Genomic DNA, 25,621 nt, shown 5'->3' with positions numbered 1-25,621 from the left:
AGGGATATAAGTACTTCCAGAGATTATCTGATTTAACAGATCAAAATCTGTTTCATGGCATCCAAAAATAGCAGAAGCACAAGCCATAGTTTTTTACAATAGTATCACAAAGGGCAATAGAGTTTTTGCCTCATGCTGTTGGCCCTCAGATCCATTTTAACTGGTCGTGCAGGTGCTTAGGATACAGCACTGGTGTTACCCTGTATCTACACTAGAAAAAAGACTGGACTTTAGCATGGGTTATCTTAGCCTGATCTAAACTTGATTACTTTTCCTAAGCAAGACACTGCCCAATTATCCAAGTATGTTTTGAGCTTTAAGCACAGGAAAAACATTTTTCTCCAAAAAGTCACAAAAATGTTATTACGTTCAGTTCACAAATACACACAAGCACCTGCCACACAAAATAAACGCTGCATCTAAATTATACAGAATAAGAGTTCCCCTTCAGTTATAATAAACATATTGATAGACAAAAGACTCAGAAACAAGACTTCCTGCTAAAATCTTGAACTCCTTCATTTGAAAGTTACATGTGGAGGGGTTAGAGAATTTGTTACTATCAAACAAAACTGTAGTTAAAATTTTCAGCTTTTTCTACAAAAGATGATGCACACAAAACCTGTTATATACATGTTGGTGCACTTCATATGAAGTGCTGTGTACACATTATAGACCTGATGAAAGAATAAACTCTAGATGGGCAAACCCCTACACCCACATGGATCCTCAACTATGGGTTCAAGGTAGAAGTTGCCCTAAAACAAGAGAGATGGGGACAAAGGCAGAAAGCAAAATTAGTCAGAGGAGAGATAGCATTAGCATAGTGGGCTATAAGGATGAGGATTCTACACCTCTCTTTTACAGAAAAGCTATTTCTGAAGAAGTGTTTATTCAAATTTATTAAGATGAAAAGTTCCTGTACTTCCACCTATAGAGTCACCCAGTTTATACACACAAATTCCATAGATGTTACATGTGATGTTAAATCTAAATAGGTTCCATCTCTTTAGTTACACCATTGCTGGATAATAATTAAGAAACAGCCAAATAATATGTTTGCTGACATGTACAAGAGGAAAAAGATCAAAATTAGTTAAAGTTAATAGTTCTAACCTTTTATTTGCACTCAATGTCTGATTTTTTTAAATTGGTAAGTAAAATATTTTTCATTATGAATGATCCTGGTAAAAGGCAAGTAGATGGAATGTCTAGGCAGGTTAATTTTCATTACAATTTTGCAAAGCCATTTGTACGAGTGTTGAAACACCATTTCTAGAAGCAAATCAACTTAATAACTGTAAAGACAATACCTGTGATTTGTGTCCCCTTACGTGCTGAATTTGGCATGTTGTAATTTTCAGAAGGTGAAAACATCAGGCCCATATTCATGGGGTCTGGAGATGGCTGAGGAGGGACTTGAGGAGGGGGTTCAGTGGGCAAGTTCTTTTTTAGCATCTGAGCAAAACTGGGTACTCTGGAACCTTGAAACCAGTCATTGTTGCTAGCCATTCTTCCATCTACCTACAAGCCAAATTTAGCCAACAGGTATTTTTAAGGCTGTTGAACATTAGCATAGCGTAGCAAATCTAGATGATTTCCCCACAAATTAGTTTTACATGTTTCATTCTTTCTGATTCTTTCTGCTAATAAATGAAGTTACTAAATTGGAAAGCACACTAATAGTTGAGACCCAAACTTACAGATGGGGGGACACAGAATATAGCGAGATAATGGCAATGCTAACGGTCAGCTAAGAACTTTCTCCCCTTCCTTGCAACCACACTCTGAAAGGCAACTGCTCCACTGAGTCCCAGCTCCCCTAGCTCAATAGTTCTCAAACAGGAGTCCGGGGCCCCATAGGGGGCTTCAAACAGATTTCAGGCAGGCCTCCAAGCAGGGCCAGCATTAGATTTGTTGGGGCCCAGAGCAGAAAACCAAAGCCCCACCGCAAGGAGCTGAAGCCAGGTCCCTGAGCCCCAACACTCCGAGCTGAAGCCTGAGTATTGTAGCTCTATGGGGACCTCTGTGACATGGGGCCGCAGCCAATTGCCCTGCTTGCTATCGCTTAATGCTGGCCCTCGCTTTTAGATGCAGAAGACCAGTTATGTGGCACAGGTGAGTCGTGGAGTTTTTACAGCATGTTAGAGGATGGGGGGAAGTTCAGAGTGGGGAAAAAAGGTTGAGACCCCCCCCCCCCCCCCCAGATTACAAGAGCAACGAAAGCAGAAGCTCCCAGCAGGGCTGCCCAGGCTCAGCAAGGTAGAGCCCCACGTGGCCGGCTTTCAGGTTGGTTCAGGCTCTAGCCCTTTTGGGTCAGGCAAACGGGGAGGGAAGGCTCCTTCGTCCCACAGTCCAGCCGGGGCGGGCCAGGCTCCCCAAGGGAAGGGATCCCAACCTGACGTCATCCAACCACCCGCCCATTGGAGACTAATGCCGCTGGCAGCGCTTGGCCAAGACTCCCGGCGGCTTCCCCGCAGCACGTGCTTGTATCAGCCCCACTCCTCTGCAGGGCAGGCGCAGCGACGGGACCAAGGGGCGTGCAGTGGGGCTGCCTCCCAGTGCGGAGCGCAAAGCCACTGCCAGCACCAGGTGAGGGTCACCCTGCAGCGCCCTCTTCGGGACGCAGACTCGGGGCCACGTACCGAGACTGAGTCTTAGCCCCAGAGCCAGCCGGGGGCCCTGCACGGGCGCACGGCGCGAGAGCAGCCCCCCGCGGTGATTTCAGTTTTCCTCGGCTACTGCCTCCCTCCGCACTGACGCGCCTCCTCAAAACCGCTGCCCGGGGCAACGAGCAGTGATGAGTGCGTAACACCCGCCACCCCCGAGGCTGCTTCCCTCCTCTTGACCGTCAGCGAGGGCGTCTCTCGAAAAGCCTCGCCTTCAGATCACGTGATCCTCCGACCAACCGCCGCCGGGCTAGCTGGTGCTGCCGGTAGGCCCGGGTCAAGGCGGGTCAGCGCGGGGTCGGGGAGTTGGATGCGGACTCGGCTTAGGTCCCAGGGGCTCCGTGTCCCTCGCCTCACGAGGGAGTACGTCGCATAGAGACCGCTAACATCCCCCCCCACACGGGTATGCAGATAGTCCGGGCGCGCTGCCCGGGGCCCTTCTGCGACCCTCTAGCAACGCGCGGGCGCATCCAATATGACCGGCCAGCGGCGGCCCGCCCCTTCCTATGGGGGCGACTCGATGGAACTGGCGGCCCTGGGCGCAGGTGCTTTAGCATACACCTGCCTCCTCTCGGGGGAGCTGGACTCTGCTCCCTGAAGGAGCACCGCACCCAGCGGTAGTCGCGCGCCCTCTCGCCCAGCCACGCCCCTTCCCCTGTAGCCGCCTCGCAGCCTTTCTTGTCAGCGACTCCGAACCGGCCTCGAGGAGGGAGGAGTGAGCTCGGGCGCCCAGAGGTGGCAGCGCTGGGGCTGTTATGCCTCCTCTCTCCTAGGCCCGGGCCGTTGTGTGCACGGGACAGCCCCTGGCATAGCTACTGTCGCTGGTCCCCGTCTAGACATTTTCCTGTGTCTGGAGCCTGGCTCTTGAAACAGTAGAATGTAAAACTAAGCCGCCCCTACACACACCTTTGGCAAGAAGCGCCAGCCTCTGCCTCGCTGTGGGAAAGCCCCACGCTCGTGACTTTAAAATCCCAATTTTATACATGGGAAAAGTTAAAACAAGAGGCTTCAAAAATGACCTAGTGTTCAGCTTCACACAGTTCAGTTCAGGTCAGCTCATGATATCCAGAGCACTGGGGTTTACATGTGAAGATAGAAACAAACATTTTAAAGAACACATTTTTAACGCAAAAGTACTATAGAAATGTGAATTACGTTGGCTACATGAAAGGTACAGTATCTTGTCTTTAATTAAATGAACAAGTGTGTGGGGCTGAAGGACACATTACAAGGTCAGCTGGCCAGAAGAGTTATTTTTGCATAGCTGAGTGTGGATGTACACACATTTAATTTTGATTTTTTTCACATTGCACTAATGAATGTTAGGCTTTAAAAATTTATAGTAGATGCATGCAGAAGTGTTAAACTACATATATAACACCATGTAGAGTTCTTAGTAATCATGAGAGGAGCAAAGTAATGTGTGATGTTCGAGTGCTAGAAGTCTTTATTGAATAAAAAGTGTTTGAAAAATCATGGCTTCCAGAGGTTTTTGGAGGCTTCCAGATGGTGGAAGATAGATTTTTATTTACTGTATTAAACTCTCAGATTTGCATTGGCTAGCTTGTCATTTTTCTATTTCATTATTAATGAATGTTCCCCTAGCTCTGCCTGTTCCCATCCAATTACAGCTGAAGACATTATATACTGCAGACTTTTTTCTTAGCACTTGTACAATTAAAACTCTAATGTGATATATTTCCAGTGCTTGAATTAGGGGACATAAGTGTGCATGCCCCACTATCACTTCTTACTGCTACTTTTTCAGAATAAGGAACTTAATTTTTTTTTTTTACAACATAGTTACTGTTTTTTATTACAAGGGTAAAACTGAAAATGATTTTTCGCACTATGACACTCAGTTCCATAAATTATATACATACAGGAATTTACACAAGTCTACATTGACAAAAAAGCCATTAAGAGTCACATTAACAAGGGTTTGTGTGTTATGGCCAATAAAAGTTATGAAAATTCACAGTTAATCTTCACATATTTTAAAGATGCAGGAATCATATTGCACATAATAAAACTGTTAATGCTAAACAGCAGATTTACAGTATTTCACCTATTCTTTCACATAATATACATTGGTCATAATCATGCAATACTTTACCACATACAGAATGGTATTGTATACCACTGTAAACAGTCACTTACAATGTAAGTTTTAAATATAGTAGCAAAAAAAGCTGTTAGGTTTCTTTTTAAATCATACTTAAATTCTTATTATACAATAAAATACCAGTCTCAGACAGAAAGGAAATATAGTTTTGTCACAAATTATATCGTCAGTGTTCTTCCTTGTCTTTTCCTTTTTTTTCTTTTTCATCCTGTAGAGCAGTACCAAGTTTTTTTATAAGGACTGACAGAACTTTGTCCAGTGGGTCCATTACGCCCCGTTGAAGCCACTTAGGAATAGTAGTCCTGGCATGATGAAAGCCCAATTTTTGAAGAATGTAATCAACACCCACTGGGTCAATCTTCCTTCCAGTCCAAGAGATTAATCTAAAATAACACAAAAATGTAACCTTTTGGGAATTTTTTGGGTAAGTGTAAAACTCAACTCAGTCTTAAATATGGGGCATAGCAACTAGAACCTTCATCACAAGTTAACACTGGCATTGTCAAACCTTAATCTTTTTTACTTCTAAACTGTGAAAGTCCAACAGGCATTTCTTTCAGTCTCAGCTAACTTATGTAAATAAATTTTATATTTATACCTTTTTGGAGAGACTAGATGATTCAGGAGATCACAGATGTAATAAGTCATCTCTGGATCCTGTGTCAATTTGGACCATGTTATGGTTAACCAAAAACAGTTATCTGATAGATGTTTTATTGGCCTGAATGGACTGAGTTGGTGGTCTCACAGTCCAGTTCTTAGCAGGCAAGTGTTCACTTATCAAAACATTACAGTTAGCAGTAATTGGTGCCCTTATTAGTCTCAGCAGAGACCAATAACTGAAGCAGGCATGAAGACTACACAACTACCCCCTCATTCTCAGAAGTGATTCCTGTTGGTCAAGGATGAAGTGCATATTTAAGGCAGGGGGTGCCTGTACACCTCCTACTGCATCTGTTGTATGGGAAGTTTCTGCAGCCATATGGCAACTTTTAATGAGAACTACATTCATTTTATAACAACTTTTTAAAAATACTTAATAGTTGCATTCCCATTGTGAAAATGGAGGGGGAAAAAAGTTTTCCCTCCCTGCATGAAAAAAGGAATTTCTTAAATTACATCAGTAGAGAAAGCGGGGGATCTAACTAGCAGATAATCAAAACACAAAGTGAATATTTGAAAGAGACATTTCTCATCTGAATGTCTGCCTCAAATTATTTTTATAGCCCCCAGAAGTGTTATACATTTTAAAAATGCAAACAACCAATAGATCCCTGACCCCAACAGCTTACATCCTCAACAGAAAACCTACTGACAGAATAGAAGAAGAAAGGTTGTAAGTTATTTTTTTAAATTGGGAATTAAAGATTATTTGAACAATAGCAGAAAAAGGTAAATGACAAGTTAATGTGTGGTCTTTAATGAGCTGCATTTTGCTTCGTCTTGACTTTGAGCACCTGAGAACCTTACTGTTGTATGTGCAAGAGTTCTAAGCAGTATAACTTTCAGTGCCTTTATCCAGTGGCTACTCTTGAATTGGCCTTGTCAGCCATAAGGCACCTGGCTAGATCTCTTACGTGCACATGATGATCCAGCAGATTAGTGGTTGTCTGTGGTGAATGATGGTATTACCCAGCATTTGTTACCAAATGACATTTCATATACTGTAGCAGGTGTCTTCCTATCATCATCTAATAGCCAAAGCAGAATCTGTGATAGCTTCCATAGGGCTAGATCCCATTAGTAGGTTAACTATCAAACTGAAACATCTGTAGTCTGAAAAATAGTCTCTGCAGATAATACTATTACTCAGCCAAAATAAATACAGAATTGAATATTCTGCAAAATAAGCCTGCTAATTACCTAAGTGTGGGTTCCAGATGCCAAGTATTGCACATAAATTCTCTCCAGTCTACAGTAGTGTAAGTAATGCTTTCTTCTGCATCTTTCTCAGTGGAACTCTCATCAAGTACACTAACTGGACTTTTCTGTCCTGGTCGAGTAGACAAAATACGAGGTGGAAAGATGGCTACAAAGCAGACAGGAAAAAAAGTAAAATTTAATTCATGGGCATTTATTCAAGGCTTTACTTGGACTCGGTGGTAAAGTAAGTGCCGAGTTTATTCTTATCTTGGACACACCTTACTTCAACAAGCATTAGGAATATAATTTTAAAGCTCCTTTAACCTCCTTTAAGAGCAAGTTACACAACATAAAAATAAACTCTCAAAATCCTCAAGTGTAATGAACTTTAAATACCTTAATAATGTAATGTTTATTGTGCATGTATATTTAAAAAAAACTATTCACACGGAATGCAAATATGTGTGCAAAACACTGGACTTCACACACACCAGATACTCCATATTTATAACTTTCACCACATTTGTAATTCACCTGTTTTAAACACATGGAATACCTTGATGTGGACATAGTAGCAAAACAAGGACAGACACATGCATGGAATGAAGCGGCAGGCTGCAACTTTTTTTAAAAACTTTAGTACAGGGAAGGAGTGCTTGCTGCCCATGATCCATACTGTCCTATACTCAGCATTTACTTGGTTCCAGTGCAGGGATTAACTAAGGTTAAGATTTTGTCATGGTTATTTTTAGTAAAAGTCATGAGCAATAAACAAAATTTCATGTATGTCCATGACCTGTCTGTGACTTTTACGAAAAATAATTGGGGAGGGGGTCAGATGGGGGATGACAGCCGGAGATAAAGAAGTTACCTCACTTATGGCCAAGTTCTCATACACAAAGACGAAGTTTTAATGTTAAGAGTTTATAAACAAATCAGTTTTTTAAAGTTTGTTTATTCTTTAGATTTTTGTGAGGTCAAGGAAGCTAGGTTTCAACTTTCTACCTTCTATCATTTTTGTCACTGTACATAAGAAATACACAAGATTGATTAGTTATTTTTATATTAGTTTACATTTGCTAAAGAATAGAGGACTTGGTATTTAATAAACTAATATACAGATCTTCTATAGCAGGGGTAGGTAACCTATGGCACAGATGCCGAAGGCGGCACGCAAGCTGATTTTCAGTGGCACTCACACTGCCCGGGTTCTGGCCACCAGTCGGGGGCTCTGCATTTTAATTTAATTTTAAATGAAGCTTCTTAAACATTTAAAAAACCTTATTTACTTTACATGCAACAATAGTCTAGTTACATATTATAGATTTATAAGAAGAGACCTTCTAAAAACGTTAAAATGTATTACTGGCACACAAAACCTTAAATTAGAGTGAATAAATGAAGACTCGGCACACCGCTTCTGAAAGGTTGCCGACCCCTGTTCTATAGCATTTTTCACTTACTGGAAGGTCGATAAAAATTGTGAATTTTTAAAAAATAAAAAATTGCTTTTACTTAAATCATTTCATTTGCTTATTAAGCATTTTTAAAAAATATAAACCTTTAAAATAAAATCTGAATTTAATACAAAATAAGTTAAGGCCTAAACTTATTAAAATCTATTAAAACATTTTAATAAAAAATAAATATGCTGAATCCATGAGCCTCTATGAAAAACTTTGAGTTAAAGGTTACTTTTCTATATAAAGAAAGATGTTTTTCCCTGATTCTAACTTGAGATCAAGCTTTATAAATGAGGCACAATAGGTTGTGTACTTATTAAGGGCTTGTTTTAATAAAAATATATTTTGTTTGCTCTTTTGTGCATGTAATTTCAATTACCATCCTATTACAGCTTGACAAGTCATGAGCAAAAAATTCATTACCTAGTAAATAAGCAACTAAGCAATATATAATTCATCATTTTCTAACATACTAAAATGTAATATTAATAAGAAGCTAAAAATAATAACCTATGTAATTGCTTAAATAAATGTATATTGTTATAGTATACCCTCCTAGGTAGCAAAGAGATGCACCAAATCTAGTGTAAAGGCGCCATTTACTTGTAAATCAATGTTTTAATGGTTATCTCAACCAATGCACCTTTCTTTAGAAAATAAAGTACAAATGGAAAACTTGACTAAAATCAATTATTTAAATTGAGACTTTCTCCTTGGTTATTTAAGCCATCTTGATTTAAGTCAGTCCATCCTGATCTACAGCTTTACAAAGAAAAGTTAAAACAAACATATGGCAAATTCCAAGTTTCTTGACTTCTAATCCAACAAAACAGCCAAGCAAGACTCAGACATTTTTGTTAGTATAAGAACAAATCTCAGGGCTTGTCTACACTATTGCTTAAGTCGACGTAACTTATGTGGCTCATGGGTGTGAAAAAGCCACCCCCCGAGTGACATAAGTTACATACACTTAAAGCAGTAGCTACACCACGCTATGCTGGCAGAAAAGCGTCTCCCGTTGACATAGCTTCTGCCTCTTGTTGAGGTGAAGTAATTATGCTGACAGGAGAGTGCATCTTCACTAGATGGTGTGCAGCTGCACAGATGTAGCACAGTAGTGTAGACTAACCCTCAGTCATTAGCAGTGCTCTTTGGAAGACATAGATCTGTAATCTCAGTTACACTGTTAGGGTAGGTTTTTCAAACTCACTCAGTGTTGTCTTAATTCTAGTCCCATTGATTTTAATGGGAGCAGAATTAGGCCAACCCTAAACATTTTGAAAACCTAACCTATAAAAAGCAAGCCTTCATTTAAACAAAACAAAATGTACTTTATTGTATTAATAGCAATGTATAAAAATAAATTCTTACATAAGTGGTTTAATATAAGATGGGTCATTTATATTACATCGTAAAAATTTTTTTTTAAACCACATACCTTTTTCTTTTTCTTTAAGATAAGCAGACACCAAGTCATGCAGAAACATGATTAATTCAGCATCCATCGTTACACAGATGTGGTCTGTGAATTCAGTTACTACACTGCACTCCACCGTTGGTTTAACACTGGTGTCTGCACAAAGAAAAGTAATTTTAGCATATTGTAACCTGTGATATATATACAACCTGTCTCAATTTTTCATATATATATAAAAACACAAAAGACCTTAAAAGAATTGATGTTGCAAAGTCAAGCACTCAAAAATTATGAAATTCCAGAATTAATGTTGCCTAGCTTTGCAAAATTAAGATTCTTTTTATGTAGTTTTTTCCCCCAATGCAATTTAAATTTTTTTTAAAGAGAATTCCATCATGTAGAACTATATTGACCCCAGTTTGTGTCAGTGAACCATAACTATACGCAGCTCTATCAGCTCCAAATATAAGTGTAATAGACACTATTGGACGTGGAGGTCAAACATGCCTATTTGAGCAGCAGTGGAATGAGAACTGATGTAAAATATGGCCATTTTGGCCAAGATTAAAAAAATGGAAACCTAAAGTAGGCTCCTAAATTAATGGCTTAGTTTTTAAAAGCACTGAGGTCTCTCTGCAGTTAACAGGAACTGGAAAGTATCTGCACTTTTAAAAGTTAGGTCACTTATTTTAGATGTCTGCCTTGGAGTCTCATTTTTTCAATGGCCCTTCTTTCTAAAATATATCACAAGTTAATCATATTAATCCATTTATTCAAAATTTTCATAGATGGTGAGGGTTTCCACCCAACCTTCCAAGGGTTTTCAAACAGTGCCTGGTCTCTAACTGGATGTCAGGGTCCCTCAGGATTTAACATCAGAATTCACTCTAGGTTAGTTCAAGAAAATGGAGTAGCCAGTGTTCTTCTACCCAGAACTCCAACTATCTTTCAGATTAAAATCCCAAAATTTGAGCTGGTTCTCAGATTGTACTTTCTTGCACAGAAATCCATTAGTTTGTTAGCTTTTCAGTTTTTAGGATACAAAGGTTAATTCTTCTCTCAGACCAATTTTACACCAGTGTAACACCATTTACTTCAGTAAAGTAAAATCATCTAATACCACTTTATCATCAGAACTGGAGTAATAGTCTTGAACAGTGAGAGGAAAAAAGAAAAAGATGTCCATTGCACCTTGTAATGAAGGTTCCTGTGGCTCTTGAACATGAATGGATTTAAAGTCCAATTGCATTCTTGGTAATGCAAAGATGGTTTCGGTCTCGTGGTTGTAACTGGATCCTCCTCTGAATCCACTTAACAAGCTTGAGCTTTTCACTGTTGTGCTGCTTTCTGTGTTATTAGCATCAACGTTTCGAAGCAGGTTTAGTTCTATATGGGTAACAGCAAATGCTGCAATTCAGCAATCTTTATTGAAAAGCCTTATCAGCATTTAAGGAGACAGATTTGCAAATGTTCTAGCCTAATAATGGTTTTGTTTTTCACTGCAACATGGTATTTCAATGTCAAGACCAGTCTCTAACTCCTAAGAATGTCGGGGCTGAGAACACTCTAGGAAGTACATTTATTCAGAGGTAAGAGTAATGTCTCAAATCACTCCCACAGCATCCTTGGGGCATTATTCTGTACTCCTTGCTCCTTCCAGATAATTTTGCCTCAATAAAGAGAGACTACTAGGGCCCATACATCTTCACCATACTCATGTTTTCAATTACTTTTAAGAAAGCGATCTAAAGAATGGATGGAAGACTGACAATCATTTTGGTTTTTTAAGCAGTATACATACACATGTAATACTTTTTTTTTGTATTTTTGTAAAAATGTTTTTCATAACATTTTCTCTAGAAACCACCGCTTTAATTAAGGTTTCAAAACAATCTTTGTTGTAATCCCCTATTTTCCAATGCTTGGAACTTAGCACAACATTCACCTTAATTTTGGAAATTGACTGTGAAGATACTAATAATATATTCCCAATTATAATAAGTGCGACCACATTGCTGTACCCCTCTACTCAAAGGAAAAGAGGTTGTTTATAACTCTGAGATGTTCATAAGGCTGAACAAAACATTATGGTTGTTCTTTCAAAAGTTTACAACTGAATGTTGACTTAATACAGCTTTGAAACTTTACCATACAAAAGAAAAAAGCTCCTTTCCCTTTTGTAGTAGTTTACGTTTAACACAGTACTGTACTACATTTGCCTTTTTTTTTTTCCTGCTGCTGCCTGATTGCTTACTTCTGGTTCCAAATGAGGAATATGGTTGACTGGTCAGTTTGTAACTCTGGTGTTTGTAAATCTGAGGTTCTACTGTATTAGCTCCACACTTAAACTTCAAAACAATATGCATGTGTGCACAGCTTGTTAAGTGCATGATGCTTAGAAGTCTGATAAGCCTGAGAGATCTGATACTTGTAGCGCCAATGGAAAACTAGGCCAGAAGTCTATCTAGGTTTTTATATTGCCCCATACATAGAATTCAAGTATCTGTAAGAGTCTTGCTGTGTTATTCAATCTTGGGAAGCCCAAAGTCCACCCTGATTTGTCTCTGATTTCCTGGGTGAGGGACAAAGAGAGAATCTTTTAAAGAGAAAGCTCTACTCTGCTTAAGCAGAAGAGAATAGAAGTTCAAAACTCACTTTTATTCTAGCATTACTTATGTGAAACTCTGGGGGACATGACCCAGTAATGAGGTTTCAAATAAATGAGGTATGGATTATAGAGTTTCAGCTTTTCTATGAACATAAAATATCTATTCTCCTGAGCTAAACTCCTCTTTTTCCCTTTCAACTTCAACGGCTTTAAGTCAACACATTCTGCAGTTGATTGGCAATCAGGCCAGAAATTGATGAATATGAATCTAACCTTCATTCCTTGTAGCGGTAATATAATTGAACCATTCTTTCACACTTGCAACCCCATGTGGTGGGTTTTCATGGCGGCGCCTTGTTATCTTGGTGATTGTTGCCATAGGACTCTCTAGGGCTCCACAGGGTTTGGTGACCATTGTATTATGACCCAAATGAAAGTCCAGTGTTTGTACAACATAAGTAGAATGCTCACTAGAACCTGTGTCAACGTAAAATATATATATATATATATATACACACACACACACACACACACATTCTGAAGAGAGTAATACTATGATAGGGCTTGATCCTCCTATCACTTGTACAAGTATAAATCAGAAGTAACTCCAGTAAACTGATAGGGTAAAGTTAATGTAAGTGATAGAAGAACTAAACCCTCCCTATTTATAGACAGAAACAATTTTATCAGATCAAGAAGGCTGTCTTCCTACCTTGGCAATATAAAGTCTCAAATAAAGGATGTATCAAATATTATACTCAGCTAGGTATTTTCTTTTATGCAACAGACAAAGCAAGATGCAATATATTCTCTCTGGTACATCATCACTATTTTAAACACGTAGAAGCTTTTTTGGGAAAAGAACAATATTGATTCAAAGTATAGGAAAACTGCTTTGCTTGGTTAGTGATGGTCAATTATGGTTCAAGAAAAGGTTCTAAAGTGAAAGATGCAGTAAGGTTTTAGTTACCATCTTCCCAAATTTTTTGCGCTTCTGTCCAAAATGCAATGTTGGGTTCTTCAAGGTGAAACAGTGCCCAAGATTTTGAACGGAAATTAGGTCCATGGAAGCATGCCAGTGTCATGTGATTTCCATGCAAACTCATGGATCCTCCAAACTGCATTCCGTCTTCTGGTAAAGGAACCTGAAATAAGGATATGTGGCCCCCAGATACTACCTTCAAAACCCCTGGCCAGTGGCGATGATGGGCTGCATCCAGCACTAGAAGAAAAAACACAAATATAGAAAGAACCTCAAGCATGACTGTAAACTTTACAGATGTGGAAGATGCAACTGTAAAACGCCTGCTGGAATTCCATGTCTACTAAAAATCTGACTGTGGCTATACTAACTTTATACAGTCTATTTCACTTAAATTGTTTCAGCCTTGTCACGTGCAAAGACAGAGGAGATGAAAAAAACATATCCAAAGAAACATACTCGAATATCAATAAAACTCATATTTCTTTTGATCACATTAGGAGATGCCCAAGTTCATGTCTGACAAGAAGATAAATGGTTCCAGCAGTGACTACTGCGAGTCTTCACAGAGACAAGTCTCATGAAATTGACCAAATAGCAGACAGTATGGAAAAAGATAACGTTAGCTGGTCTTTTAATTGCTTAACACCTATTACTGTGGGTCTCAAACCCTTGATTGGGGCCACTAGGCATTACTGAACTACAAATAAATAAGAATAAGCAGTGAAGATTAATATGGAAAATTGTACTGGTAGCCCAAAGGCAACCCACACATACAAACTGTCAAAACAGATTCAACAATTACACAAAATTTGAAGAATAGGATAGTCTAAAAAAGTCAGCAATAATAAAGAAATAATATACAGCTTTAAGGTTGGTTAGAAAGTTAAGACAACAAACATGGACCAAATATATCAGAATGGTAGTGCTACCCAAAAGGGCACAAATCTTACATTTACTGAAAAAGGTTACTTAAAACCATTGACAAGGATCACATGTGGAACACAGTAACTATATGTGAGCTATTCAAACTAACAGACAATACACTACAGCATAACCTTTACCAGTAACGTGAGAGCCAAGAAAAAAACAGCACTGAGGACTAAGGTCAATGATGCAGGTTTGGAGGAAGTACTTCCATAAAAAAAAAATGCAAAAATTTAATGTGCAACACAAAGGATATTATGTACCTATTCTGGGAAGCAACTCTGGCCAAAAAATTACAGGATACAATTTTCACTATAGCAGATGCTGTGTAGAGTGGATTAAATTACCTTCAGCACTATACAAAAGAGATCTCTGATGATAGTATTCTCCTTTGATTTTTATAACTCGTTCATTCTTGTTCCACCCAGTCCCAAACTCGACCATCCACATATTTTAAGTGTGATACTGAATAATATCAATTTAATAACGACTGTTGGCTAAATAGATGTATAAAATGGCTACTTATTTGAACATACAGAATTCCAGTGAGTACGGTGAAGGCGTGCTGATTCCTCTAGGATCAAAAGCGGGATACTAAAATGACATGAAATGTTCCCTGTTATATCTGCCTTGTGCACCACAAGTATGCTGAAGTAGATGTACACCAGATATTTTTAAATACTAGGTATTTTAAAATTTCTTGTGTAGCAAGAAAGTCCCTAGATTCTTTATTGGTCATTAACAACTTCCATGTTTGGTTAGGAGAAATAGGACCCTCACACTTCAGAGTGTTTAAATGAGGGCTAATCAAAAATAGAATATGATTTTCATGAAAAGCCTTGGAAAAAAAAACAAATATTTTCCATTTTGATTGATATTTTTCTTTTTAATATTTTTCCATTTTGATTGATATTTTTCTTTTTAATATTTTTAGTGAAAATTTTTAAATGAACATTGATTTAATTTGAATTTTTTTTAAAGTCTTTTAATTTTGGGGGGGGGGTCTCCACCCACACTTTTTTCACTTCTTTCCCCACTGGAAAAAGGAAGGAGTGGGGAAAGGAGAGGAAAAAAACAACTTTGAAAACCCCAAAACAACGTTTTTTAGAATACAAGAGTTTTTGTTTTAGTGGAAAATTCATTTTTCATCTAAAAATCTGACAAAATTATCAGCCTACTTCTATATTTACCAAAAGAGTGTATATTCACAAAAAGAGTGCTGAACTTTATTTGTATAGGCTATCCCTGCCACAAAAATCTGTGGCAGATGTACTGAAGCTTTAGCATGATATCTTGTTACACTAATATTAATGCTTTAAAATTCTATGGGACTTACTCTCACACATTAGTGTTTGCAATACTGGAAACCTAGTTCTGTAAAAATCTCACCTACAAATGGTACTGTATAACTAAGCTTTTTATTTTTATAACACATACATTGCTCGTGTGAACTTTTCTCTGTATTAGCCACTGTCTTAGGAGGAAGATAAGGAACAGGTCCCCAGGTAGACAAAGCCCGTTTGCTGGTATCAAACTGCTGAGTAAAGAACTCCTGAAGCTTCATTCCTATTTTTATCAGGTCTGGGGTGGTTGATCTCGAAATCATCACTTGAAAGATATCCCACTTCAAGTCTCCATGGACAAATATCTCACTAGAATATAAAAAGAGTAAGAACATTTACCATAAATTCAGTTTAGATTTGATTCTGTACAAAAAGGGACTTGTTTTCACTTTCCTAACCTGCATTATTTTAATTTAATTTAATTTAATTTAGTTTAGTTTTTGTCATCAGATCTGATCTAGCAATTTTTTATGAAAAAACGCATATATACTTTCTTTATTCTTTTGAATGAGATAAATGGACAGAACTAGACAGTGGAAACATTAAGTACAGTAAGAAGTATTACCTTTTATCAGAAATACTAGAATCCAAGGTATTATATAGATTAACTTTCCATTCATCCTGCAGTTTAAGATCTGCATTACTGAAGATTCCCATAAGGATACTGGACCCCATATAGTCAACACGTGCTTCTGTTGAACCCATAGTAATCTGAATTTTGTGACTGGGTTGCTGGTTTGGATGTTCAGAAATATGAGCTGAAACAGAGTAATTCACTATGGATATACAAGATGTTAACAATAAAGGACCAGATTCTGTAATGAATCGTGACCCGTTTGTGCCACTCTTGTGGTGGAAAGGGGCTGGAAAGCCACTGAACTGTCCTAAGCATTGGGAAGTCCCAAAATAGGACTGGCATATCCAGCTCTTACATCATCTTTCCTGCAGTTCCCAGCATAGGGGTGTTTGAGGAGCTATATTGGAGTGCTGTGTACTCTTCCAGTTCCCCAACTGGTAGAAGACTTGGGGGCCACAGTCAGTCAGTGCAGGTTAAGAGCAGCTCTGGTCCTGAGGCAGAGAACCATCCCAGAATCAGGGAATTGCAACTGACTCCTGTACACCCTCCCCCACCCCCAAACTTTGCCCAGTGGACAATGGGTGCAGCAGGTGAGATTCTAGGCCAACATCTGTTTATATAATTAAATAAGTTCACATAGGAAAATTTTGTATTATATATGTGCTTTTGGCTTTTCACATTATGTAAAAAAGTTGAAACTTCAGAACACTACACTTCTGTAGAATACAACTGCACTGGTGTAATTTAATGGACTTGGTATAGCAAAGTGTAAAACTTTTAGTCTTTCCAACTTACCCACCATCTCCAAGGTATTAACATCTATGGTACCTCCAACCACACCTCCTCTGGAATCCAGCTGTGATCTTCCCAGACCAACAGACATGCTAATTTCACGGTCTCTGTTACTACCCACAGATAAACGTCCTTGGCTTTTCAAACCACTGGTAGTCCACCTGAAACAGAGATGAAAAGCGGCAATGCATGAGTACTTCCAATACTTCAAAATGCAAGGTACCATTGTAAGCAGAAACCGTTGAGATAGGCATAGTTTCTTGTTTTACTGCACAGTTGGTTTTGAGTCAGTGTTTGGGGCAAGAAAAATATATTTCCACAAATGAGAAAAGCCAAATGACAAAATAGTGCTGTTTCAGAAAGGACAGACACTTAAGGTATGAGAACAGGTTACTGGATGTAATTCTTCAGCAGTGATTAGGCATGCGCCATCTGTTGGAGTATTTCAACACTGGAACATGGAATGGGCAGAATTGCTAAGAGCATGGATCTAGTATACTCTACGGTAATCTACCTGTGCAAAATGAAGCTCTTTACACACAATTTGAAAATCTGGCTCCAAATGAAATGTTGCTTCCCACCCTTCTCCATGAAGCAGAGATAATATAATATAGGAGGGTTTGGCCCAAACTTGGCAGAGAGAAAATCCACCTTTCCACACCTTTGTGCCTCTTATAAATGGTATTCTGATTTTCCCACACTGTCCTATACTGATGATATAGAAACCGACTGTCTGTAGAAATATCTATGCATATAATATAGTGTTCCTATGGCCAGTGGCCTGCCTAGGATGAGCAGACTACACTTCCCATAGGGCACTGAGGCTATTTCAGATCCTAATTTATGTCAAGTTCCTGAAGTCTTGAGTGTAGCCTCAGTGGCCGTTAACACAGTAAGTTTCAATTCAAGCAGACCATAAGTCAGGAAATCATACAACACTACATTTGTTCGCTAGGGGCATTTAAAGTGGAATGGCAGGATTTTAAGCTATAAAAATACAAAATCACCTAGAACAGTGGCTCTCAACCTTTCCAGTCTACTGTACCACTTTCAGGAGTCTGATTTGTCTTGCGTACCCCCAATTTCCACCTCACTTAAAAACAACTTGTTTACAAAAATCAGACATAAAAATACAAAAAAGTGTCATACCACACTATTATTGAAAAATTGCTTACTTTCTCATTTTTAAGCTTATAATTGTAAAATAAATCAATTGGAACATAAATATTGTACGTACATTTCAGTGTATAGCATACAGACCAGTATAAAAAAAAATCATTCTCTGTATAAAATTTTAGTTCGTACTGACTCTGATAGTGCTTTTTATGTAGTCTGTTGTAAAACTAGGCAAATATCTAGATGAGTTGATGTACCCCCTGGAAGACCTCTGTGTACCTCCCAGAGGTAAGTGTACCCCTGGTTGAGAACCACTGACCCAGAAGACAGCAAGTTTTGAATGTTCTTGAGGGACAACTGTTTAACAGTCTTTTCCCCAGCAAATTAAAATATCAAACAAACAATCTGCTGAATCAGCAATTTTCTACTTACGTAGTATTGCCCATTACATTGCTCATATTCATTTGGACATTTAATTGTTTCAAATTCATAGCAAACACAACCAGAGTTTCCCATGGTGTCCCCTGCTGACTTCCAGCTTTATTTGATTTATTAAATGGTGTTGATGTTTTCGAGAGCGTATCTAAAAACAGAGGAAAGTAAAAATTGAAAAAGGCATTCCCTGGAGGAAAACTTGCAGGTTTTTAACATTAAAAGATGTTAACAGAAGACAAAACTGCCATTAGACTTAAAAGCACCACAGATGGAGAGGTTACTTATCTTACAGTAATTTGAGTTCTTCGAGAAGTTTTGTCCCTATGGGTATTCCACTGTAGAACACTTGCATATCCATGTGCTCTCAACTGGAGATTGTAAAAAAGCAGCATCCGTGTGTCTGTACAGACCAGCACCTCGTGCTCCCAGACAAGGGCATATAAAAAAAAAGCATGGATCTGCTGCTACTCAGTTTCTTATCAACCATGAAACCAAAGATGCCACAGCAACTGTATATGCCTATGAATGCTTCAATCTTGTAGGCTCCCCAAGTAGTAACTAATGTGGAGGAGGGTGCTGAGGAGGCAAATCCAAAAAAGTTCAGAAAACTGTGTTGTTACCAGAGGTAGGGTCAGCTCTGGAAGCAGGTAAGATAGTGTACTGCTTGGCAAACACGTGAACTGAAGACCAAGTTGCAGTCTTGCAGATCTCTGCTATGGGAACATCCTTCAGGAGAGGCAACAGAAGTGGAATGACACCTAGTGGAGTGTTCTGTTGCTCTGCAAGGGCGTTGTATCCAGCAGTTTTGTAACAGGTAAAGATGCAACCTAAAACCCATTTCAGAGTCTGAGTGGAAATTGACTATCCATTCTTTCAGCAAAAGATACAAAGCATCTTGGAGAAGCTTTAAAGGTCTCAGTTTAAAGGAAGAAGGTGAAGGCCCGCCTGACTTCTAGTGTGTGTAGACTAGTTTCCGCTCTGGAGGTGTCGTGCTTTGGATAAAATACTGGTAAACAAATTTCCTGATTGATATGAAATTCAATGAGACCTTAAAGAGGAAACGAGGATGGGGACACAGTGTGACCTTGTCAGGGTAAAAGACACATATGATGGGTCTGCCATGTACATCGTGACAGCCTCATTCTTTTCGCTGAAGCAACAGCAACCAGAAATGAAGTCTTAAGGGAAAGGTGGAAAAGAGAGCAGCTATTAGCTCAAAGGGGAGCCATCTCAAGGCATTAAGGACCAAGTTAAGGCCCCATGGGGGAGCAGGGCTCCTGAGAAGGGGAAACAAGTTGTGTAAGCCCTTAAGGAACCGAACCATAGTTTAGGGTCAAAGACTGAAACCCTCTCAATAGGTAAATGGAAGACTGATAGTGAGCAGGTGCACTCTGAAATGAGCTTACTGACAAGTCTGAGGTCTTTAAGTCCAACAGGTAATCTAGGATTTTTGAGAATGGAGGATCTGAGGCGTGCAAAGAATGGAGGGAACACCAGGAATGGAAATGTTTCCACTTCTGCAAGTAAGTCTTACAAGCAGGTGGTTTCCTACTATATCTTATCTGACTAGAGCTTATTTGAACAGGGTAATTCCACACTCAAGGACCATCGAGGAGCCATCTCTTGAGACAAAGGACTGGGATGGATCAGGGCACCTGAGTTCCTCTCAGGGAAGACTTCATCTTCTGAGATAGGAAGAGGTGTTGCCACAGAGAGGTGAGAGGTGTAGCACACTTGTCTTAGCCATGATGGCACTATGAGACTAATCCTTGCTCCTATTTGTCTCTGTTTGAATAATGTTTTGAGGATCAGAGGTATGGGCAGGTAGAGCTGGGCAGGGGACCAAGGTGTTGTAGGGCATTTTCTAACACTCGTGGTCCTGATGAAATCTACAGTTGTATTCTGGGATGCCGGGTACATAAACCACAGATTTCTATCTGATGCGAGATACACTAGTTCCACAGTCTTGGCGACTCTGCTCATAATGACTATGATCTTGCTTCCCCTGATGGTTTATATAGTATGTCTGCCTGATTGTCCAGCATTACCCTGACTGAAGGGCTCTGTATATTGTAAAGGAAGTGCTGACAGGCATAGCAAAATGCTTAGTTCTAGGATGTTTATGAAGAGTGCTCTCTTTTGTGGGGATCATTTGCCCTGTGCAGTGGCCTCTTGTAGATGGGCACCCCCAACCCAAGTGAGTGGCATCCATCACGAGGATTTTCTAGAGCGGAGAATGTGAAAATTGGGATTCTACTTCAGTGGGTTCTTCCACCTCTGAGAGAGTCTGTATGTTTGGAGATACCATGATTGATTTGGAAAGACCATCTGTTTGTGGTGTACACAGTCCTCAGGCAAGCCCAAAGACATCTGAGGTGCAGTCTTGCAACATAATGCATGAGGAACCATGCAACATAATGAATGCAGAAGCCAACATGTGGCCTAGAAGTTGTAGGCAGGCCCTTAGAGTTGTTTGTGGACTGTGCTGTAAGGTAGCCGTTAGACTGGACATAGTGGAGAATCTTACCTTGGGAAGGTAAGCTTGGGCAATTAGGGAATCTAGAGTGGCTCCCATGAAGACTATCTGCTGACAGGAGTTAATGTCAGTGTTTTCAGCTTAATGCAAATGCCCAGGGATTGAAACAGAGTTCGTGCCTTGAATGCTGCCAACTGAACCTCTAGAGTCGAGTGACCCCTGAGGTGCCAGTCATCCAAATATGGAAACACTGCAATGCTCCACTAACAGAGGTGAGCTGGCACTGCTAAAAAGATCTGGTAAAGACCCTTGGGGACAGTGAAGATTTTGTAATGTTTTGAGTCTATTAACCAGTGCAGAAAGCACTTGTGGGAGGAGTTAGTGGCTATATAAAAGGAGGTTGAGGGCTACAAACTAATTCCCAGAATTTAGGGATGGAAGTATGCTGGCTGTTTATCATCCTGAAGTTCTGTGAAAGGACATAGATGTCCATATTCTTGAGATTTAGAATTGTCTTCCAGCCTCTGCTTCTCCTGGGAACCAGGATATCTTTGGAGTAATAGCCCCTTCTGATGAAGTCAGGAGAAACAAGCTTGATAACTCCAAGTGCAGGAGAGATTGCACTTCCCGCTTCAAAAGATCTTCATGAGGCGGGCCCCTGAAGAGGAACTGGAAGGGATGGGAAGGACAGATTGTGAATTAATAGAGTATCCCACACTGATCACCTACAGAATCCACTTGTCTGTGGTGATACATTTCCTAGGCATGTAGGAAATGGTATAGGCAGTCTCCAAAGTGGGGAAGGATATATAGTGGAGTCATACAGCAAAAGATCCAGAGGGAAAGGTTGTTTGAGGCCCTCAAGCAAGCTGTCAAAATGGTCTCTTACATGGAGGTGCACATTTTGTGCTGGTCCTGATCGCTGCCTAGGAGGCTCCTAGATGTGAGGTTGCACTGTGGTGGGTAGTATTAAAAAAGCCAAGAAGGGAGTACAGTTTGAGACCTGCTAAAATGTCTCTTTGTTGCAGGCATGTATATTTCCAGTGAGCACAGCATTGCCCTGGAGCCTTTAAGAGAGTGGTGTAAGGAGTTCGTGTCACCACTGAAGAGTTTGGGCCCTTCAAAGGAGAGGTTTTCCATACTGTTTTGCACCTCCCTCAGGAGTCCAGCTGACTGGAGCCAGGATGCTTGCCTCATAACCGCTGTGGTGGCTATCGATCATGAAGCAGTGTCAGTGACATTGGGAACGGCCTGCAGGAAGCTCTGGCAATTAACTGACTCCTCCTTGTTGGAAGGAGAGGGTCTGGAACATATTTGATGATTCCTTTTGTTGACATCCTTTACCATCAGCTTCATTCCCTTAGCTGGAATGCAGTATTTGCTTTGCAAGTGGGCATAATAGTAGCAGGTGTTTGCCATAGAGTGTGAGCAGGTGAGAACAGTGCCTCATTAAGAGAAGGAGCGATCTTATCCTAGGGAGTGATGTTTAAAATATCAGTCAGGGTCTGTTGAGACTCCTGGAGCGCCTCTAAAGGAGACTGGAGGGATTCCACCAGAGGCTTCATTAAGTCCTGGAAAGTCTAAAGTTGTCAGCACAGGAAGGTGGTGGCACTGCTTCCTCAAAGGACTCAGCTGAATGAGGTGAGTCTTCCTCATTCTGTGGGTCCTGGTCCTTTTGGGTCTCCTCAGGTACTGAGGGACTATAAGTACCAGCTTATGGTTTTGCAGTGCCTCTGAGTGATGTGGTACCAACAGGTGGGGGTGTTTCTACCAGGCTGATACCCAGAGTGCCTGTCACTACAAGGAAAATATCTGTGGCAGGTCTGGAACTCTGAGGTTTTTGATATAACCCAGGAAGTGCCATGGAACTAAAAACAATAAGTTTGGGAGGGGAGACCCCATTTCAAAAGCATAGGATTGTACTAAAATGTAATATAATAATTAAAATAAAATCTGAACTAACTAAAAGAACGATTTAACAGTAAGTGAGAGAAGTAAGAGAAGTGGAGAACAGTGGATACCATAAATGCCCTCTAGAGTAGCACACTGCCTTTTAAAAAAAGGCAAAAGAAAAAACAAAACCCACACACAATCTCTGGTAAAGGGCGCATGGGTACATGTGCATCCTATGGTGGAGTGCCCATGGGTCACATACTTGGAGAACTACAACTAAAGATTGCCGAAAATTAAAACATTTATGGTTTACTTTGTTGCCTTAATTATCACGAGAATGAAGTCATTTATTTCTCTATTTTATGAACACTGTCATGAGAAAAAAAATTAAATTTAAAGTCATCCATAAAATATAATATTTAAAAGTTTTACAGATTTTACACATTGAATACTGAATCTTTGTATTTCAGAAATGGCAACATACACGTGGAGACCAGTGAAGCAGACAATTTGTCTGTCAAAGAGATCTAGCCTTCCTTTGTGTTGTATTAAGAGGCCCTGGCTACTTGGATCTTTCCTGTATAGCTACTAAAATAAGTCAGCTTCTCCTTGGATGCAAATCAAAGTATTCCATGCCCTTGGAGGAGCTTGGTACTGTCTATTTGCCCTCTTGGAACTGACAGGTATTGATACTGGAGTGTGCCACAAGTCTTTTGCAGGATTAACAATCCCTCAATGGACAATGGTGAATCTACTAGACATGGAAGGTGGCAGATTACCAGTGGGCCTGCTCCCTTTGAGAACCATGCCTTCTTCTCCAAGAGTGCTTTCTGGACTCCCCGCCAACTCTGAGTGTGATGTCCATAGAGGGACAAGGACATCTTGGGTGTAGGTGAAGCCCCAAAAGACACTGCTGTCCAAAAAGATCTGATCTTGTGCACCCGGGGTCCATGCGCACCAAGAGAAGAATCCATGTGGACAATCACGTTAAGAACCAATTGACATAATCTATCCCTGTGTCCACACCATCCACACTATTGTAATAATCTTTGTATGAAATAAGCCTTGTGAGATATTATTTGAAATCTCATTATTTGCTGGTCATTACTGACATGATGAAAGGTGTATGGCACCACTGTATAAGATTCTACTGTATGGTGTTCTTAACACATGTTCCAAACTGAGGCTGATAAACAGCCCTGTCTCAAACAAAGGAATGTGTGTTCTGCTTAATTTGCATTTAAGCAGTTAACAGAGTAATCAAGCAGGAAGGAAAACAAAAGAAGCTTTAACAGGTAAGGAAAAAGCAGCAAGGAACATCCTTCCTTATAGACTGTCTCCTGAATCTTCTCAGTTGGAAATGTTTTCCAAGAGGGGGACTGACACTATAAAAAGAAGGGACAAATACCCCCAAGGACCCCCCCCCCCTCGCCCCGTTAATTGATTCACTTGACCAGAAGATGCAAAGGAAGAAGCCACTGAACTGGAGAAGGGGTCCTGACCTAAGAAATTTGGTCAGTAAGACTGCTGAGAATATATGATGAGAAAACTTTGCTCTGAATTTAACAGTTTAAGTTAAGCACCAGTTGCTTTTTATCCTTATTTTTCTTGTGACTTCTGACTTATGCCTTATTACTTGTACTCAGTTAAAATCTCTCGCTTTATAGTTAAACTTGGGAAACTCCACTTGGGGTGGCAAGCATTATTTCTACTCAAGCTATAACAGAGTTTATATAAACGTGTATTGTCCAGGAGAACGCTGGTCAGTACAGGACAAATATTTCTGGGGCAAAATCTAAGACTAGGAATTAGTTGAGTCACTCTGTACTATAGTCAAAATTGGTAGGAGCCAAGGCGCAGCTGGCTGGCTGCAGCATGCACAGAGACATAGCTGGAAGTGACTTCCATGCTGGAGACTGAGCAGTCCAGGCTGACAGCTACAGCAACAAAGGATTGTAAAGGGCACCCCAGGTTAAAGGGCAGGGGTGTGACAGCTATTCATTAGTCTAAATTGTACCCTGGGGTTTGTCATAGACTGGTGAAATTCAAGTCAGTCGAACTCCTATTGCAAGCTCACAGGAGTATTTGTCATTTTTTAAAACATGGCACTATGCCTAAACTGCATGAGTATGTGCTAGTTCAAAACAATATTTAGCTAATCACAAATTCTACTTCAGCTCAGTCTTCGTTTGTGAACTGCTTACAACATTTTCCCCTCCATATAGACTAAAGCCTGTCCTCTCACTTCTCCAGATATTTCACTGTATTAAAGTGTATCTCACTGTAGTAAAAAACATTTTTAAACACCTTATCTGCCTCAATACTGGACAGACCCCAAATAGACATCACTATTTCACCCATAAATGCAAAATCAAATCAGTTATAGTAGAACAAATTCGAATAACTCTCTCCACCTCTATTCAAAGAAAAACATCTGTATTTATGTTGTACTTGCTAATATGGGCCTGAGACTCTGTCATTTGCATTCAGCCACATATTAAAACCCATCCAATCTGTGACGTGGAGCTGCTTCGGGGAGCACCAGGTTAGCGTGGGTGGACTCAAGCGTAGAGGAAAGGATTATTATAAACCAAGATAAACTGCAGAACCACACCCCAGCTATGTAACCTTTGTACTATCAATAGCAATTCCAATGTCTTCTATAGACCAGGTGGACAAACTATATTTCAGTTCTTGTAGTTCTCAAACTCTGTCCTATCGCAAAAAGGAGACAATAGCACAATGAGAAATATACATGCTTTAGGATCTGATCCTGCAAGGTGCTAAACATTTTAGTGGGAGACAATGGCATTCACCACCTCACAGGATTGTGCCTTTAAGTTTTAATTTATTTATAGGTTTGCTACTTTTGCATGATTAAATTTCCTGCAAGAACAAGTTCACTGAATTTTTAAAGCAATATAATTACTTTATC

General features: G+C 39.8%; 2 protein-coding genes across 11 annotated transcripts in view; both read right to left on the bottom strand.

Annotated features, from left to right (window-relative positions):
* The window catches only part of ADAD1 (adenosine deaminase domain containing 1), a 34,338-nt gene extending 31,553 nt beyond the window's left edge, over positions 1-2,785 (bottom strand). The window contains exons 1-2 of the mRNA XM_032776038.2: positions 2,646-2,785; positions 1,314-1,524 (exon numbers count right to left, since the gene is read on the bottom strand). Of these exons, the coding sequence (XP_032631929.1) occupies positions 1,314-1,512 (199 nt within the window). The 5' untranslated portion in view covers positions 1,513-1,524; positions 2,646-2,785. The remainder of the gene's footprint in view (positions 1-1,313; positions 1,525-2,645) is intronic.
* A 1,666-nt stretch (positions 2,786-4,451) lies between these two features.
* The window catches only part of BLTP1 (bridge-like lipid transfer protein family member 1), a 228,022-nt gene continuing 206,852 nt past the window's right edge, over positions 4,452-25,621 (bottom strand). For 9 of the 10 annotated variants that reach the window (XM_075066262.1, XM_032776032.2, XM_075066260.1 and 6 more), the window contains 10 exons: positions 18,315-18,465; positions 16,770-16,927; positions 15,963-16,155; positions 15,492-15,706; positions 13,116-13,367; positions 12,419-12,622; positions 10,729-10,923; positions 9,559-9,693; positions 6,658-6,823; positions 4,864-5,177 (listed from right to left, as the gene is read on the bottom strand). In XM_075066262.1, the coding sequence (XP_074922363.1) occupies positions 4,961-5,177; positions 6,658-6,823; positions 9,559-9,693; positions 10,729-10,923; positions 12,419-12,622; positions 13,116-13,367; positions 15,492-15,706; positions 15,963-16,155; positions 16,770-16,927; positions 18,315-18,465 (1,886 nt within the window). In that variant the 3' untranslated portion in view covers positions 4,864-4,960. Of the gene's footprint in view, positions 5,178-6,657; positions 6,824-9,558; positions 9,694-10,728; positions 10,924-12,418; positions 12,623-13,115; positions 13,368-15,491; positions 15,707-15,962; positions 16,156-16,769; positions 16,928-18,314; positions 18,466-25,621 lie in introns of all 10 variants that reach the window. The other variant, XM_075066261.1, reaches the window with a different exon arrangement.

Source organism: Chelonoidis abingdonii, chromosome 5 (genome assembly GCF_003597395.2).
Source record: "Chelonoidis abingdonii isolate Lonesome George chromosome 5, CheloAbing_2.0, whole genome shotgun sequence".
NCBI lineage: Eukaryota > Metazoa > Chordata > Testudines > Testudinidae > Chelonoidis > Chelonoidis abingdonii.
The sequence above is the reverse complement of the archived record's forward strand: the minus strand, read 5'-3'. Positions and strand labels throughout refer to the sequence as shown.